This window comes from Erpetoichthys calabaricus, chromosome 1, assembly GCF_900747795.2.
Source record: "Erpetoichthys calabaricus chromosome 1, fErpCal1.3, whole genome shotgun sequence".
In the NCBI taxonomy this organism is placed as follows: Eukaryota; Metazoa; Chordata; class Cladistia; order Polypteriformes; family Polypteridae; genus Erpetoichthys; species Erpetoichthys calabaricus.
Window position 1 is genome coordinate 171,156,311 of NC_041394.2, and position 19,575 is coordinate 171,175,885.

The window sequence follows — 19,575 nt, forward strand, 5'->3', positions numbered from 1 at the left end:
GTTCTTTTCTCAAACTGTACCATTTAGCTGTAACAAGTAGCTGCTTACAGACCATGTGTCTCAGAAACAACTGTCACATTTAAAGAAAGGAATGAAAGATAAGAAATTAAAAGCATTTTAACCCTACAATTTACAAGAGCCATAAATGTAAATCTGGATATATGGCATTTATGGACTTATAACTTTAAATATGTATCTCTCTGAATGTTTCAGTCTTACCCGTCCTTAGATGTACAGTATGTCTGTAATTAGGTATTATGCATGAATTCTAGTTAAAATATTCATACTTGAAGAAAGAGAACTATTGAGAAAAGAACAAAGGAAATTAGCTTGGTTGATTAGCAATTCACTCAGCTGAGCCTACTAATAAATTTTTATCAGAAAGGACCAAAATTAATTAAATCAATCATTCAATCTAAAATGTAATAAATTACAAAAAAGTAAAGGATTTTCTCAATTGACTATGTTTATTTGTTTTGCTTATTCGATTTTTTATTGCATCACAAGAAGCTGTGTTCCTTAGCTCTTTAAAGAATATGACAGGATCCAATTTGAATTAAATTCAATGCATCTTTTTAAATGGATTTCCACTTATAAGTTTGGTGCTCTATAGAAGTAAGTACAAATATATTGTAATATGGTTAGATGACATGCACAGAAACATTAAATATAAAGCTAATGAAGACAAAACTCAGATAATATATGCAAAAAAATGAAATATATAGAAAGAGTGTTTCCAGCTTCCCCCTGGTCAGCTGCATTCTGAAATTTTATGAGAAGCAACTTGATTTTCTTCATAAACAGGCTCTCATATTTTTATAAATGTAAAATTTATTTCTTATATTACAACGTTTGTAACTTATGACTCAAGTATTTGTTCTGAGCATCAGTCAAATTGGATATAGTTATGAATCACTAATACTGATTTCAAGTTCATTGTCATGTGTATACCCTACAAAGAGATTCTTACTTGGGTGTCTTCCATAGACTAGTGGCAACAGAAAAACGTCAACGGCAGAAAATAAGTACAACACTAAATAATATGTAGAAGAACAAACATGAGCATTACAGTAATAATGTCCTAGTTATGCGTATTATTATATTTCTTTACTGTTGTCAATTTCAGTCCCATTCTTGTTGGTAGGTATAGCTTAACAAATAACACATGCTGCATTCTAAAATACAGTTCACTTCACTAAACTGGAACAAAAGGAAATTTGGTTTAAAGTATACAGCTAGGTGACACAACGATTACAACAGCTATCACACAGCTCTGGAGTCTTGTGTTCAAATCTTAATTCAGTCTCAGTTAATGTTGACTTTACAGGTTCTGATAATGTCTTCTTCATTTTTTCATCTCTGGGTACTCTGGTTTCCTCCTACATCAGAAAGTTGAGAACACTACTAAAAATAACGGTTCTTTAATGGCATTTCATTGTTCTTTTCTGGCTTGTATGGGTCCTTGTAGAACTATTGCTTGACAAAGCACCATTTCATTCTGGGAAGGATTTTTTTGCATATCAAGTTGGTTCTTTGTGCTTTGAAAAACTTCCTAATGTTTAGACAAAGAAAATAAAAACTGAAATATTTTTGTTTGTTAGGATGCCTAGCAGGACACTAACAGATTAAAAATCCTGAATTTAGTCTGTGGTATTTTATGCAGCAAGAGTTCTTTTAAAATCTGTTCATGGTTATTTACTGTATAGAGTCTGTTAAAGATCAAAATAAATAAAGGTTCTTTCTGGAAGCTTCATGCAGATGAGTCTTTTTGGAACCATAAATGTAGAACCACTATGGCACCTTTAGTTTTAAGAGTGCAGGTTAGGGTTAATGGAGACACTAAATTGTCCCTGCGTGAGTGATGATGAGAGTGTTATGAAAGTACCCTGCAGTACACTGGTGCCTTTTTCAAGGGCGATTACCTATGTATGTCCAGTATGCCCTGTTTACCCATAACCCTGAAATTGTAATACATCCCTTTACACCCTGAGCAATCTCTGCACGAGGGGGCTACCACAAAATAAAGCCTTATTATTCAAGAAATAAAGGCAGGACAGTCTTTCTTTTCTCTAAAACCTGACAGATAACTTCTCAAATGTGACAGAATATGTGTTTGTGTCAAATTTTAATATTCCTTTACTTAGAATCTACTGCTAAACTAGGAAAAAAATAGGTACTCACAGTATTTTTTTTTATTTTTGTTTTCAAATACTGTATATCTCATATGCAAGTAATGTCAGGGCAGTTTTTCACCTCTGAAGTGTTTCCAGACATGTCAACTGTACCTGTCTAAAATTTCATGTTTATAACACAAACATATAAATAGTTACAGAATTTGACACCATGAGTCCTCCTCCCTTATCCAAAACCTCTCCAAACGGCAATCCAGGTTCAGAACAATTTTATTGCATATTAAACAGTAAATCATATAAAAATACCTTTGCATAAACATTTTCTTGCAACACTAATAAATGTAGGTGAAGAAATATGCATTGTAATATACTGCAAGGGATGGCTGGCAGCATTACCCAGCCAAGACATCCATGAGAAGGAAGGACCAGGGGAGAGAGCATGCACAAGGCATTATCTACCCCAGAGCACTAGATGGCAGCACCCCTGGATTGCAGCAGGGCCTCAGATTGTAGCAAGGCTACATAACTTGACAGTTGGGTTGGCCTTCTGGACTGTCCGTCACTTTATAATGTTGGCTGGGTGGGTGTTTGTGAATAGCCCTTCAGGCACCTTTGGTGACGTCCCAGTGCTGGGAGGACCCCGCCCGGTAAATATTCCAGTTGCCTGTTGCCGGCGTGAGGTTTCCATAACAACCGAGAGGGGCAAGGATGTTTCGGCTGGAAACTTTTTCTTTTTAAGGGGAATGGAGGATCAAGGAAAGGGGGAGGAAAAAAGGAAGGAAAAGGCTGAAGGCAAGGCGGTGACTATCCATGCTCAAAGAATCATTCTTCACCCAGGGATGTCTACTATTTGTGGGTGGCCACCCTGAAGAAATAATCAGGTGACGAATCCCCGAAAAGAGGCCAAGTACTGGTGTTCTCCAGGTGCTCCCGTCTGGTGAGTCGGATCCCTGAGTTTGCATTTCTTCGTGAAGAGAAGCCATTTCGCCAGATGACTGTTGTGTTTCCTCCTGCCATACGGGAGGAACGGAACTGCAGGGTTTATTGTTTTCTTATATGTGGAATAAGTTAAATCTTTCTTTTTGCATTCTCAAAGAACAGGTTTTTTTATTATTTACTTTTTTTATTGTCTGTGTCAATCCGGGGGTTAGGATTTGGGCATCTAGTGAAGGGGTTCACTAATGAGCACTCAGGCACCGGGCAAGTAAATGTAAACAGCAAATGTCAATATATTTATCAGTCCCACTTTCTGTTGCACTTTATTTTTTGGCAATTATTTAACGGCATGCATAGGGGCAAGAGGGGCAGAGGACCAAATATGGTAATGCTATTATATCCTTCAAATATCGTCCACTCCCCTATCGGGTTGTGAAGTGTAGGAATCGCGTTCCCATATTTTGCAGTTGCTACAGAATGGTGCCCTCTCTGAGGAGGTATAAGAAGCATCTTTCATATTTTGGTTCCCTTTAGCCCATTCACTAAAAAAAAAAAGTTAATCATCCATGATGTCTTTAGGGCAATTGGGGCAGGCGATTGCCTGGCCGAGTGACTGCTTGTGTGAAGAAGTGGTAGCCAGTAGCCGCCACGTTACGGTGAGGGCACATTTGGCCGTCCGAGAGAGAGCGAGCCTGCTTCAATCGATGTACCTGAGTTATTCGCCCGGACCTGGGGCCTCATGTATAACGCCGTGCGTAGAACTCACACTATAACATGGCGTAAGCACAAAAGCGGGATTGTGCGTACACACAGAAAAATCCAGATGCAGGAATCTGTGCGCACGCATACTTTCACGTTCTTCCACCACATAAATCCCGATCAGCGTGAAAAGTAACGCACGTGCACGCGCCTTCTGTCCCTCCCCAACTCCTCCCAGAATTACGCCTCTTTGAATATGCAAATCAATATAAATAGCCTTCTGTGAAAAGACAATGGGAAAAGCACGGGAGAAAATATAAGAATTTCAGCGAATACCATGTGGAGGCAAAGGAAAAACGTACTATTTGTTGGTTTAAACAGTGGTATAATCAACAAAAGGAAGCTGATCGAGTGACAGAGTGTCGGAGAAACTCGAAGGCTCAACTTCACACAGTCGCACAGTGCCCGAAATAAAAAAGAAATCACATATCAAAGTCGCCGTGAAAAAGCGAGTCGTAGCCCACCGTCTGAGTGTCATATGAAAGCATATTAGGGTACAGACAAAAAAAAGGCACACAGTGGGGAAAAAAGCACGAAATGTCAACTTTAATCTCGAAATTTCCACTTTAATCACGTAGTTTATTTTGCCATTAAAGTAGAACATCATAAACTTCATCTTAAAATCGTTTAATTTACTAGTTTCTCAAATCCCATTGTAACTAAAGTGGCATGTTAAATGCTTTGTTCTGTATTTGATCTTCTATGTGCTCTATGTGTATGAATCACTACCTGCTTTTTAAACGGGCTTTCTCTTTCTCCGACAGGACACATAATCCATTACATTCGTGATATTACAGCTCTCTGAATAATTAAAATACTGAGATGTATACGTGATATCTTTTTCATGATGATAGGAATGAAAGCATGTTATTAAACATGGGAACACGGTGGCGCAGTGCTTGTTCATGTGTCACGCAAGAGGCTTGCTGCGCCATGCGCAACCTTCAATGAAATAATTTATCACAGCAGTACTGTCTCTTTCAAACGTACTAACCTCCAATTCCTGTCCTTACTTTTCTTTCTCCAAAAACTCAATCGCCACACAATAAGCTATGTAATAGACGTGAAGCCATCTGTAAGCTTAGAACTTCGATTCTTCAAAACTTTTAAGGAACATTGAAATATCTTAGTAGTACATGTTTAATTATTATATCCGTCTATCTTTCCAGTGTCGCGTCAGCACCAGCAAGAATACAGCGCAAGGCAGGAACAATTACTGAACTAGCTAGCGCTGCGGCACCGTGTCCTCACATGTTTAATTATTAACAATACAGATTATTTAAATGAAGTTAAAGTTTTATCTGCATAATATAATCAACATGTTTTGCTGCATTACGTCTTAGAAATGAATACCGTCATCACATGTAAATACGCGCTTTATAAAGTGGCGCAGGTTGTGCAATATTATAACTGTAGTGCAAGTTTACAGTGGGGTAATTGTACTTATAAGTACAAACAGTTCTACAAGGAGCACTTGATGGACTGATTTAGTGCGTTTAGAGTTCTTGGGATGAAACTGTTTCTAAACCGCGAAGTCCGTACAGGGAAGTCTCTAAAGCGTTTTGCCGTGGCTCAGGCAGCATCTGCTTCATGCTGTGTACCGATAATTCTCTTTCCAATCAGCTGCTGCTGTGATTCCCCACTCAGATACAGTGATATAAATACTCCGAGTGGTGCAGTGAGAGTAATGTGGAAAAAGATGATCTGCTGTGGCAACCCTTAACGGGATCAGCTGAAAGAAGATGCAGTGAGAGTTACAACGCTAAAGCAGTTATGGTATTTGGAATACTATGGCTATTCCCTGGACCATTATATTGCTGCAGGTTAATTACAATCAGATGCATTACACTAATAAACAATATGCAGTTAATTTCAGTGTATTTATAAAGCCGCGCCAGGAATGTGGATCTAAGAAAGAAAGGGTGATCACAAAGGAACAGTAGCACTGCTTTGACGCTGGGTGCCGCCAGTCTGCAAAACCGGGTGGATAAATTGCGTACGCCAAGGAATGAGTTACCGTGGAAATGTGTGTGGCTTTACGCCAAATTTAGGTTTTATACATCGCGATTTGAGCGCGGAAAGGTTCGTACGCAACATTTCTGTGCGTACGCACCGTTTATACATGAGGCCCCTGATGAGGTGGATAACGATGGCGCTCCGCCCCTGCTTGCTGAGATTATGGAGTGGATTGAAGCACTTCACAAGCAGATCTCATTCATGGCTGACAACATCCTATCTCGCGAAGATGCTTTGTGAAATTATAAAGATGACTCTATGGAAAAACTGCGAGAATATGCAGAGGAGCAGATTATTGGGCTGGAGCTTGATGTTGTGCAATGCCTGGAGAGGCGTGATCAGCTATGGAAGGAACATCTTCGGTGTGAAGTGTGGAATAATCTGCGTTCATCTGGATCAGTGAACGCGCATTCCACTCCCCGGGAGGCAGCCCGCACTGTGCATTCGTGTACTCTGCCAGCCGTACCGTCCCTTCGCATGGAGTTTCCTGAGTTGGGAGAGTCATATACCTCAGAGGACATAATTAATTTCGTTGAACAGGCAGATGCTTTTCTGTCTGTTGCTCCAATGGGGGAAGATGAACTTTTGGGGGTGATTAATGCCTCCTTGAAGGGACATGCGAAAAGTTGGTGGCAGGCGAGCAAGCAGACCATCCACGCCTGGGATGCTTTTAAGAAGAATCTCCCAGAAGATTATGAGACTGAATTAGAAGAAAAACTTTGGTCCATGGTTCAAGCGCCAACACAGAGTATCCGAGATTTTGCCTATGATTATAGGGCTCTATGTTTGAGATGGCGGCGACTTGAGATGAAGGAACAAGAAGTAGTGCTTTGAATATTGAATGCCTGTAACCCCCGTTTGGCTGGGGGGCTGAGAGGGATTGTGACCACTGTGGATAGTTTGGTAAAGGTTGGGTGTGTAGTCGAACGTGATTGGGCATCTAACAAGGGCTACTGGGAGAGAGTTCATGCCAGTTAAAAGGAAACCCAATCCACGAAATCGCCCAAGCAATCAAAAGGTGGCCAGACTGAGGCAGACATCTAAGTAGTATCCACTATAGCTACCCTCTTATTGATCCCGGTCCATATTCGAGGCTGGGGTGTGGACGCAGTAGTAGATACAGGTAGCCATTTCACACTAATGCAGAAAAGCTGGTGGAACAAAATAACCAGACAGAACGAAAAACTCCTGGCTACCTCGACCATTAAGTTTATCATGGCCGATGGAACGGAGCACCGGGCCCTGGGTAAGGTCTCGCTGAGGTATTTACTCCATTATGTGGCTTGGAGGATGGAAACCTATATTCTGGAGGATGCGCACCTGTCATTGCCTTTGCTTCTTGGTGTAGACTCTATCACTGCAGTAAAGATGACCATTCATTTCCATCTTAGAAAATACATGGTGCCAGGCAGTGGGGAGCATCCCTTTGTAGCAAAGGTCCGGGAAGAACTGCATGTGGCATACTTGGGATTTTATGCTGCAGAGTTGGAGGCCTGTGAGACCAAAGATCCGAATATTGTTTCAAACCAGCTGGATGAAGTTAAACCTCTGCTTCGCCGATGGCCGAATGTATGGACGGAGAAGCTGGGGGCAACACGAGTGGTTACCCACGACATCCAAACGGTGAATGAGGTTCTGGTGCATCATCGCACTTATCGAGTCTCGCCCCTAAGGAAAGGGATTATTAAAGAACATATCGGCAAGATGTTGGAACAAGGGATCATCGAGCCTTCATCGTCAGCATGGGCGGCACCTATAGTTTTGATAAAGAAAGCAGATAGAACATACAGATTCTGTGTGGACTACAGGGGACTTAATGCCAAGACACTCTTAGATGCATACCCCATGCCTCAGGTACAGGAGATTTTGGAATCCCTGCACAGAGCGGCCATCTTTAGTACATTAGATCTACACAGTGGTTATTGGCAAGTGCAAATGGGGGAAGGCAGCATACATAAGACCGCGGTTTCCACACCAGAAGGTTTTTTCCAATTTTGGGTCCTGGCCTTTTGCCCTGAAGAATGCGGGGGCAAGTTTCCAGCGTTTGATGGAGCAGGTTTTGCGTGGGTTGATTGGGAAGATATGTTTTGTCTATATAGACGATATTATTGTTTTCTTCCTGACCTTCACCAAAACCTCCGGGATTTGGACCTTGTCTTTCAGCGACTGGGGAAAGCCCGACTGACGTCATTTTTTAGGACATGTGGTATCAGGAAAGGACGTTGAGGTTGATCCTAAGAAAACCTCAGCTATTCAAAACTACCCTTTGCCCTCTGATCTAAAAAGTTTACAAAGGTTGCTTGGTCTTGTGGGCTGGTATCATAAGTTTATCCCACGGATGGCTGACATAGCTGCCCTGCTCAACCACTTGAAGAAAAAGGAGCATTTCCTGGAACTGGACCACAGAGTCCCAGGAAGCGGTGGACCAACTAAAGGCAGCACTGCAATGTCCGCCCATCCTGGCTCAACCGGACAAACAGTTAACTTTCCAAGTACACACTGATGCCAGCAATGTAGGGCTCGGGGCGGTCCTCATGCAAAATATGGACGGAATGGAGAAGGTGATTGCCTATGCATCTAGGAGTCTGTGAGGCCCTGAAATCAACTATTCTGCTTCTGAAAAAGAGTGCTTAGCTGTGGTTTGGGCAATAGAGAAATGGCGTCATTTTTTAGAAGGGGTGGAATTTGAAGTATATACGGATCACAATGCCCTGACCTATATTTTTAATCAACCCAAAATGTCATCACGCCTTACCCGGTGGCTATTGCGCCTTCAATCATTTACATTTAAAGTTTTTTACCGAAAGGAATGCAGCAACATTGTTCCAGATGCATTGTCAAGAATACCAGAGATGACAGGGGTGGTGTGTATGGCTATAGCACAAAGCCAGTGGTGTGCCCTGCCTTTAAGTTTACAGGATATTGCACAAGCTCAAGATACCTATCTGGCCTGCTTGGAGCTTAAGGAGAGTGTTGCTAAGGCTGAACCTGGCCACATTCATTTCAAGGAGCTACAAGGGGTGCTATATCTAAGATCTACCATCTAAGAGCGGGGGCACCAAGCTCCAACTGTTACTCCCAGAAAAATATAGACTGAAATTTCTATACTATTATCACAATAGCCCTTTTGGTGGACACCTGGGAAAGTTAAAAACCCTACTGAGGTTACTAGAAGTGGCATGGTGGCCGTCGGTCCGCAGAGATGTGTGGGACCACTTTAAAAAAGTGTTAGATCTGTCAAAAGTATAAAGCTCCACCTGGTAAACCAGCAGGGGAGCTTCAATCCATGATTCTTTCAGAGCCAGGAGAGATGTTGGGAGTCGACTTGATGGGACCACTGCCATCTTCTACCACCAAGAAAACTATATTGATGGTGGTAGTCGACTATTTTTCTAAACGGGTAGAGCTTTTTGCTCTGTCTGATGGTAACACTCACCCGATCTGCACCCTCTTAAAGAATGAGATTTTCACTTGGTGGGGGGTCCCCAAGTTCATTGTATCAGACCGTGGTCCTCAGTTCACCAGTGATGTAATGGAAAGGTTATATTTTGCTTGGGGGGTAAAGTGAAGATTGACAACAGCATACCATCCCCAGTGCAATCTAACAGAGAAGTTGAACCGGACCCTAAAAACAATGGTTGCATCCTACATTGGAGATTGTCATCAAGACTGGGACAAATGGCTTCCTGAATTACGGTTTGCCATTAACATGGCGGAGCACGAGCCTTTGGTTGAAACTCCTGCACTGGTTGCCCTGGGTCGTCAAATCAGAGGCCCACTTGATCGGTTAATGGAATCTGTCCCTTTGCCAGATACACCCCAATATCGTATGCTGGCAACCATAGAGGAGTTACAAAAGAAGGTACAGGCTAGGTTGGTGAGGTCAACCTCAAGACAAGCCAAGTGTTACAATGGCCGTTGTCGGAAAGTGCACTACGAGGTGGGAGACTTGGTCTGGGTTCGAACTCATCACCTGTCTGATGCTGCTCGTAAATTTACCTCTAAGCTTGCGCCCAAATGGTTAGGACCAGCTATTATTTTAAAGCAGCTTGGACCGAATAATTACCGGGTACAGAAAGGGACTAACTCCGAGTCCAAAATAGATACGGTTAATGTAAGTAGCATTAATCCATATTTCGGTCCCCCCTTGGGGAAACCTGTGGGGGGGAACTATGTAGCAAGGCTACATAACTTGACAGTCGGGTTGGCCTTCACTTTATAATGTTGGCTGGGAGGGTGTTTGTAAATAGCCCTTCAGGCACCTTTGGCAGGCCCGGTCTTAGGTATTATGGGGCCCTAGGCGAAAGGGGGGGTCCAGGGGCCCCCTGAGGGGGGCGGAGCCCCCCTAGAAGCTCTGTGAAATGCGTGAAAATTAGACCAAGGAGTCGATCCGGGGCCCTAGGCGGTCGCCTACTTCGCCTATGCCTAAGGCCGGGCCTGATTGGGACAAATAATGCTGTAGTATATTTAAGTATATATGACAATTGCTCACTCGGACAATTTGTTTTGGGGGCCCCCAAGAAGGCGGGGGCCCTAAGCTATAGCTTGTGTAGCTTATACGTAAATCCTGCACTGACCTTTGGTGACGTCCCAGTGCTGGGAGGACCCCGCCCGGTAAATATTCCAGTTGCCTGTTGCCAGCGTACGGTTTCCATAACAACCTAGAGGGGCAAGGATGTTGCAGCAGGAAACTTTTTCTTTTTAAGGGGAATGGCAGATCAAGGAAAGGGGGAGGAAAAAAGGAAGGAAAAGGCTGAAGGCAAGGCGGCGACTATCCACGCTCAAAGAATCATTCAGGATCTTTCTCCACCCAGGGACAGCTACTATTTGTGGGTGGCCACTCCGAAGAAATAATCAGGTGATGAATCCCTGAGAAGAGGCCAGGTACTGGTGTTCTCCGGGTGCTCCCGTCTGGTGAGTCGGATCCCTGAGTTTGCATTTCTTCGTGATAGTCCGCGGAGAAGCGTTCTCAAAGAACAGTTTTTTTTTTATTATTTACTTTTTTTATTGTCTGTGTCAAACAGGAGGTTAGGATTTGGGCGTCTGGGGAAGGGGTTCACTAATGAGCACTCAGGCACCGGGCAAGTAAATGTAAACAGCAAATGTCAATATATTTATCAGTCCCTCTTTCTGTTGCACTTTATTTTTTGCCAATTATTTAAGGGCGTGCATAGGGACAAGAGGGGCTGAGGACCGAATATGGTAATGCTATTATAACCTTCAAATATCGTCCACTCCCCTGTTGGGTTGTGAAGTGTAGGAATCGCGTCCCTGTATTTTGCGGTTACTACAAGATTCCTACAGGGCTGCATGGGACATTGAGTTCTGTGGGTGTCACCAGGGGGTGCTACTGGGACTGGGGAGCCCTATTTCATGGGGTTTCTGTCACAGAGTTCAGTGCTTTCAGATCATGTGTATGGAAGACCGGAAGTACTCCTACATAAAAAGGAGCTGCCTGCCTCAAAAGGATAAGCCAGAGTTAGGTGGAAGGTTGACAAAGCCTGCAATGAGGAGTGGAGGAGGCAGTGAAAGAGTGATTGAGATAGAGAAGGGGAAAAGAGTTATTGTGTGCTACTGTGCTTATTGTACTTGTGGCTGTGGCGGGAAATGCTTTATTCAAAGAGTTTCCTACAATAAAAGACTCTTTGTGCCTTTTAACTTGTATCCGTGCCTGTTACACATTATATGTAATATATACATATTATGCATTATAAAGTGTACATTATTGCTGCTTGATGGTGCCACTGTCAATATAACAAATAATACTTTCGAGTAACAAGGATCTACACCGATCAAAACGAAACTAAATACAAATCATACAGAGTAATTGCTCAGTAATTGCTTAGCGGACTCAAAATTTGCCAGGTCTTTGGAGTTAGCCTCCAAAACTTTGCTCAAAGGGCATATTGGTTGACTTGAAGCCATTTTTTCTGGAAAATAAGTGAAAACGATGCTCAATGATGTTCTTTGATGTTCTGCTATTGTTTTCTATTGCGTCTTTGAGAGACTTATAGTTGATTAGGCATGCCCCAGCTGTGTCTCATTATGTTCTTATATGGACATCTACATATCGTTGGATACGTCACAGTCGCTGCCAACCTATGGTATAAGGCTTGTGAGTGTGTGACCTATTGAATCCTAGCTAATGACCCAGCAATGTGAGGTGGTTTCTACCAAAGGTGGCCTGCATCTCCTCTTATTTGGAGGATATCTCATGATTGATGTTTCGTGCAATAATGTGCTTGGACTTGTTTTGATCACGGGAATATACTGTAAGTACTGATGTGTCACTTGTAGATATTTGCTGTTGGGTTGTGAAGTAATATGTGAGAGCACATGAAAAATCAGAAGAAAGGTGTAATGCTGTTTTCTGTTTTCAGCCTGTAGGTTGTGTTTGCTCGGTCAGTGGGTGGGTTCATCACATTGTTTGAAATCTGTTGATTGGGATGTTTTGATTGATGCATAACACTAGGGTATTCCTTTTACAGAATAACTACTATGATTTTTTCAAAATAATTTTGTGACAATTTATGAAACACCACTTTTAATAAATCTACCATATTAAAAGTCAACCATAAATGTTGTAACAATTTGATTACTACTATCCAAAAAAATTCTGTGAAGTTTATAAGCAGCTATACTAGCTGTTTAACTACTGTATATAAGAGTATGCCATATCCAAGGATGGTTTCTTTCTTATACCAGTCACAGTCAAGGTAGGCTCCATATTCCTTAAATCATTATGAGGAAGATTGCTGATAGGATTTTAAGTTTTAGTATAAATCACAAAATTTAGCATTATTTTACACCAGTAACGGCACACTGCATGATAACGTCCAGTGAAACCACTTGACTTGAGCGTTCATAGCTTTCCTAGTCTTTCTCTGTACATTTAGCATTTGTTTGCTCTGAGGTTGCTGTGCTTGCTGCTTCCTGAGCAGCTCTTCTTTTCTCCACCCTAGCGGCCCACTTCTTCTCTTCTTTCGTTGACATCTTTTCACGTTAAAACTGATTAAGTCAGTGTTTGTGTTGTAGTTGCGTTTTTTTCTTTAATTTTTCACTTAAGCTGGCACTTAAGTCTTCAATCTGCCTCAAGAATGATTTAAGATATGAAGAGGTAGGGGAAGTGACAGTGAAGGTGGTAGGGATGAGAACGGCACCCATACACATGTGCCGCATGGCTGCCCTGCTGGCCGCTGCCAATAGTTGATTCTACAATAAAATAAAATAAAAAGAGGAATAACCTTAGTGGTCAATCATCACCCTGAAAGCGGATAGTAGACGTCACGTATTATATGTGTACCAAATTTCAGGTCAATAGGTCAAACGGTTTGCGAGCTACAGGTGATTTAAAATCCTGGACAGACAAACAAACAGGTACGGTAGTGTATTATATATAAAGATAGTGCCTCTTCTAGACCACACCATCACAAAGAAAATTGCAATTTAAAATAACAAAGTAGAATTCAAAATCATTTAGTGCATGCTAAACATCAAGTAAAATTAAACTAATAATACATGAATAAGAGTAAGTAAATACCTGAAGGTTGGAAATTCCAGCAGCAGTTATTACTCCAAACATTACAAGAAACATGCCTCCAATAACTGGAGTGGGAATTGTTGTAAAAATAGCGCCAATCTTCCCAAACAGTCCCATTATTATCATTAGGAATCCACTGGCTACAATTACTATCCTGCTACCAACCTGTAAGTGGAAGGCAAAAATATATTAAATGTATTAACAAAATTATTGTAAAATGTATAAATGTAAATTGTGTCCAAGAGAAAATGTTATTGTCTTCTTAGATGAAAGAAACCCAATTACAGCTACAAAGAAATATTGAAAGTAAATTCAGAGCAAACAGGATTACTGTGGTGCAAATTGTCAGTACTGCTACCTCACTGCTCCAGAAGCCTGGATTTGAATGCTGACCCGGACACAGTTTGTGTGGAATTTCGGTGCTCTCTATGTGTTTGTGACCATTTTTCATGATGGGGTCAGATTCAGACCCTGGAGAGACACGAAATCGGCATGGTTTTGTTACAGCCTCTTTCTCCATTAAATAGCCAATTACTGCTTTTATTTGAACAGACTACATTTATTTAATTATAATTGACTTGCTTTTTAGGACTCAGACCTTTTAATTGTTTCTTTTTTATTAACTAGCAGCTAAACAAAAATGAAATGTAAAATGAGCCAGCATATGACCACCTAAGAAGACGACCTCAGAATTCAACCAATTTAGTAATTAGAAGCCAAATCTTGTTGTTAATGAAACCAGTTATTTAATTCCATGCTTTGCTGGTGCTGATATTTTGACACACAAGTCATTTTCAAAAGTGATTTTCTTTTACCTGAGTGCACCAGTGAATCTTTCTTCACCAACAGATGCCCCACAGCCACTGGACCCAATGACCCTGCCCAGCAACCAGTTCATGCAAGCATTGATCAGGGAGCAAGAACACACCCCTGACAAATCTCAGAATCAACTGAGAAAAACACAGAGGTTGTGCCTCCACTCTGCACCGCACGTGTAGAGGCCGTCCATGACATCCAGCAACTTCAGGGGGATTCCGCAAAGTCTCAGGATATCCCACAGGGCAGATCAATCAACTGGGTCAAACGCTTTACAAAATCAACAAAGACTGCAAAGAAACTCTGCAGATATTTTGTTTGTGCTTGAGGAGAACACTCAGTGCCAGGATGCAGTCAATGGTAGACTTCTTAGGTGTAAAAGTAGACTGCTCTGGTTGCTGGGTAGGTGAGCAAGTGACCACTGGTCCTATTGAGGATGACCCTAGCAAGGACCTTACCTGGCACCAAGAGCAGTGTTACCATCCTGCAGTTGCAGCAATCCAGGCAATCACCATTCCATGACAAGTCCCATTTTCCAGTCAGTTGGGATGACGCCAGTCTCCCAAATGGAAGCAAAGATTGCTTGCTATGACAGGAGGACAGCCTTACTACCAACCTGGAGAACTTCACCCTGAATACCACAGATCCCTGCAGCCTTCCCTAACCTAGCTGGCCTTGACTTTGCTGACAACGCTGGGATTTTCACAGAGTCAATGGAAGCTATGGAAGATCTCCCGGGGCTCTTGAGAGACTGAGCGAGGGGTCTCAGTGTCTGGGGTTGCGAATGTCTGGGATAAAAACTAAGATCCAGGCCTTTAATGACCTCTTGAGCATAGTAATCAGTAGTGTGTGTAGTAATCAGTAGTTGAGGGGAGATAGTGTCGACCATGTTGATATATTTATTTAATTCGGCATTGACATTCATGTCTCTGGTGACTCTTTCTATGAAGTCAGTAAATGGATTAGGAGAGCATGGGGAGGCTTGAGATCGCTTGATAGGGGTGTGTAGTACTCCTGATATATTTGCAAAAGGACAAAGGTTCAAGCCTTTGGAGTCCTGGTGTTCCCTTTTTTGCTATATGGTTACAAGACATGGACGCTATCCAGTGACCTGAGACGAAGACTCCTTTGGTACTGTGTCTCTTCTGAGAATCCTTGGGTACAGTTGGTTTGACTTTGTGTCGAACAAGCGGTTGCTCAAGGAGTCCCAAGTGAGGCACATTACCAGCATTGTGAGGGAGTGTCAGTTATGGTACCATGGCCATGTGGCCTGATTCCCCGAAGGTGATCCGGCTTGCAGGATCCTCTTTGTTGAGGACCCGAGCAGCTGGACCAGGCCAAGGGGATGCCCATATAACACCTGGCTGTGGAAAATGGATGGTCATTTCTGGAGGGTAGGACTGGACCTTGTGTCTTCCTGAGGGGGTGCCAACCTGGATCCCTCGCTGTTTCGTTGTGTGGTGGGAGCGGCAACACATTGTACCAGTGCATGCTCCCTTGCCTGACCTTAGCTTAAGGTACCATCAAAATGTTTTGTTGATCAAAATATATTGATATTTCTCAGGCTTTCACCTGATAGACACATGCTTGTTGTATTGGCTCACTTTACTATATTACTATTGTTTGATTGTTGATTAAGGGAAAAATAATTTAGGGTTGTAAATCTTAAAAAGAAAGTCAATTAAAATTTGGGTAAAAGAAGTGTGGCTTGAATGAAAACCTGCTGCCAGTGTGGCCCTCTAGGATCTGAGTTTGACATCTTTGCCCAAGAAGTTCACACATTAGATGGATGAATGGATGGATGGAAATTAGATTCATTGGCAAACCTATATTATTCTAGTTTGATTCCAGTGGGTGTGTACATGAGTATGCCCTCTAGATTGGTGCCCCATTCAGGGCTCTTTCCTGCTAGGGTAGGCTTTCATTTTTTTAGCTGTGAAATGTTAAAGGCAGACTAGAAAAATAATGAGTAGATGTGTGAACAACATAATGACTGATGAGAAATCACAGTGACAAACTACTGTGTATGGAATTCTAGAACTGAAAGCAGTTAATGCAGTTGAGTGTCATGATGCAAGTGCAAATTGACTTACGACCAATGTGAATAGAATGGAATTCAAGTAGCAACTCTATTTATAGCCAACAGAGGGTGCTACAGAGTGAATACTGGACCTTAAATAGTCTCAGTAAAAGTACAGTACTGCAGGGAAGTAGGGAACTACTATTAAAGTATAATAAGCACACCCACGTCAATAGAGGGCAGTGTGTCTGACTACTTTAAGTTATAGAGGGAGGACAACCTGCCTGGTGTCAGTATACTTAGACCTAGTCTACACTAAAATCGATAACACACCTATTTTATTAACTTTGGTCATCCATCTATACTGAAATGGCATTTTTGGCCATTGAAAACAAATCTTTTCAAAATACTCTCCCAAGTATATAAATTTGAAAATGCCAGGTCTCACACAGCACTGTGGAAGGAATAAACGGAGCTTTACAATGTAATCACTTCATTTTTTATGTTAATTGCCTTTGTGATCTCATCTTTAGTGTAGAATAGTCTTTTCCTGACTTCTCTGCGTCAGCCAATACTGTTGGTAAAGGAAAAGTGAAAACAGTTATTTTCAAATATATTTGTTTTAGTGTGGAATAAGGTTTATATAGTATCTATGGCTCATCTAGAAACAAAAAAGTGATTCAGGAGCATATCTGGAAGTAAAAAGAGACCACAGTGTGAAAGGTGTGTGGGGAGGTCTGCTCAAGTGCTTTGAGTATCTGGATCAGACCCCCAAGATTGCAGAAAGGCCCGGCTCCATGGGGGTGTTAGGCTGTTGTTTTGTTTTGTTTTTTTTTAAATGTGTTATGTTTTCAGTTCTTTCTGTTATGTTAACCTTCTATTAATAAATTCCTTTCATATTTTTTACACCTTTGGCCTTATGAGTGTTTATTTGAGTTTAGGGCAAACTGATAAGCTTCTCTACAGTTCACACCAGTAAAGTTCCTCTTCTTACTGCCGCAGTGTCCCACTTCGTCTTAGCCATTTGAGACTACATCTCACACTGACTGACAAGAATGAACATTGGCTGAATGATGTAATCAGTGGAGGACACAACAGATGTGCAGAAAATGTTAATGTTGCACAAAAGTGAAAATAAAAATTGCAACAAATTGAAAAGGAAAAGGCAGACCAAGTCATGCATGTCTCTATAAGCTTTTATTACTCAGTAACACATTTTGTGCTTAAGAAAAAATAAAACACAGCAGAATTCAAAAATAGAATTGACCAAAGTGACCCAATGAACTCAATATGAAAGTACCTCCCTCTAGCTTTTATTATATACAACAAAGTGAAATAATCAAAGAAACAAAACTAGATGTGTTGAAATCGGCCTCTGAATGATTCATCCATTTCCTGAAGCTATTTCAACCCTTTGCAGGCATGCAGGAATTTAAATCTGAACAAACAAGCTTTCTGGACTGAATGGTCTCCTCTCATTTGTCAAATTTGTTATGTTCTATCATGCAACATTAGGCACAAGGAAGGAGAGAACACTTCATAGGACATACAGTCCTTTCAAGTCACCCTCACAGACAAACTAACGGTCGTTAATGATAAATATTATTGACAAATCTTTGATTTCTTTTAACGTGCTTGTGTGAAAATAGTAAATAAGTCATTTTCAGTGTACTAGATATGCTATGCACATTTGTCAAAAATGCTAAGTTTTGCATGAACATGGTACAATGTTGTCAGATTTGTGCATGCCAGGCTTCAGCTTTGGAATAGATTCTAATCAGAAACAATATATCGAGATCACTCTATATTTGATGGGTTTTTCTGACAAACTCTTATAAAAACAAGAATTTAATGACAGCTGGGTTTCTCTTTAGCTGTCACAAAATATTGAAGTATATATTCACTGTGCTTTTACATTGTCAGAACTGGGCATTACATGTCAAACTAAGATGAGATTTCCAGAGAAAATGTTTGACAGGTTAACAGTATAGATGTATGACAAGTTAAAGTAATTTACACAAGTATGAAAAACTTCCAAATTTCAAATGAATTAATGTTTTATTAATAAAGCATGATGAGAAAACCATCACCATTCATTTTCATGCAAGAGGCTTTATTCATCTCATTTTATAAGGATAGGTAAGACAATCCTAATTTGGCAGTGTTATTACAGTAAAATATAGGATTTCCACTGCTATTTCTTTTCTGTTACATTGCATTTTTGAAATGACAGCAGTAGGGTATTTTATTACCTTGAGACAAATAAAACTCTTTCTTTGAACTATTTAAATCATTTTATGTTGTCACCTAGGAATAAGTGAAAATAAATTTCTTGATTCTCTATGTTCTCAAGAACAAAACAAAATGCTTACATGCCTTTCTCTGTAATAACTAGATGCTTTCACAACCTACCTTGGTGATCCCTAGTGCTCCTACATTTTCACTGTAGGAGGTGGTCCCATTTCCTGTCCCCCATGCACCTGCCAGGAGGCATCCAATTCCTTCAATTCCTATTCCCCTATTGATGGCATGTTTGGGTGGTGGAGGAGCACCAGAGAGTCGAGCACAAGCATGGTAATCCCCAACTGATTCTACCATGGAAGAAACCACACCAGCCAGAATTCCAAACACACCAGCTGCACTCACAGTTGGCTTGCCCCACTGACCTGAAAAAAATACAAAAGCATTGTTACTGTAAAGAAATTGACTGTTTTACAATCATCTGCATATTAGGTTAGACTTTATTATGACAGAGGAAACTTTGTTTGCAGCTTGAGAGTAACAGAACATTAGAACATTAGAAAAACGTAGATGAGAAGAGGCCATATTTCAATCCACCTAATTCCTCCAAAACAACATCATGTCAACTCTTGAATATCCCTAGAGTCGTACTGTCCACCACATCACTTGGCAATTTGTTTCATGTGTCACTGTGTGAAGAAAAACATACACACATTTGTGACAAATTTACAGTTAATAACTTTGCAGTTTTATTGTTGAACTCATTTTAAAGTAATAGTCACAATCCACTGTACTAATTCCCTTCACAATTTTAAACACTTCAATCATATCACCTTTTAATCTCCATTTGAGTAAACTTTCCTTTCCCCTGATGTCCGGGAACCAGGCTATTTGCTCTTCTTTGGACTTTTTCTAGTGCTATGTCTTTTTTGTACTCAAGTTGAAGCCTCAACAGTGAGTTATAAAGCTTGAGCATAAGCTCCTTGGACTTGTACTCCACACATCGTGCTATATAACCTGATGAGTCCACTATGACTCCTAAAAGTCCTTCTTATAAGCAGTAATTTCATTTTAGACCTCCCATTGTGTATTGAATCCTAACATTTTTACTACCT

At 41.1% G+C, this 19,575-nt stretch overlaps 1 protein-coding gene across 1 annotated transcript in view; it reads right to left on the bottom strand.

The window, feature by feature from the left end:
* The window catches only part of slc23a4 (solute carrier family 23 member 4), a 144,402-nt gene that overhangs the window by 13,793 nt on the left and 111,034 nt on the right, over nucleotides 1–19,575 (bottom strand). The window contains exons 8-9 of the mRNA XM_028791533.2: nucleotides 18,632–18,885; nucleotides 13,384–13,548 (exon numbers count right to left, since the gene is read on the bottom strand). Of these exons, the coding sequence (XP_028647366.1) occupies nucleotides 13,384–13,548; nucleotides 18,632–18,885 (419 nt within the window). The remainder of the gene's footprint in view (nucleotides 1–13,383; nucleotides 13,549–18,631; nucleotides 18,886–19,575) is intronic.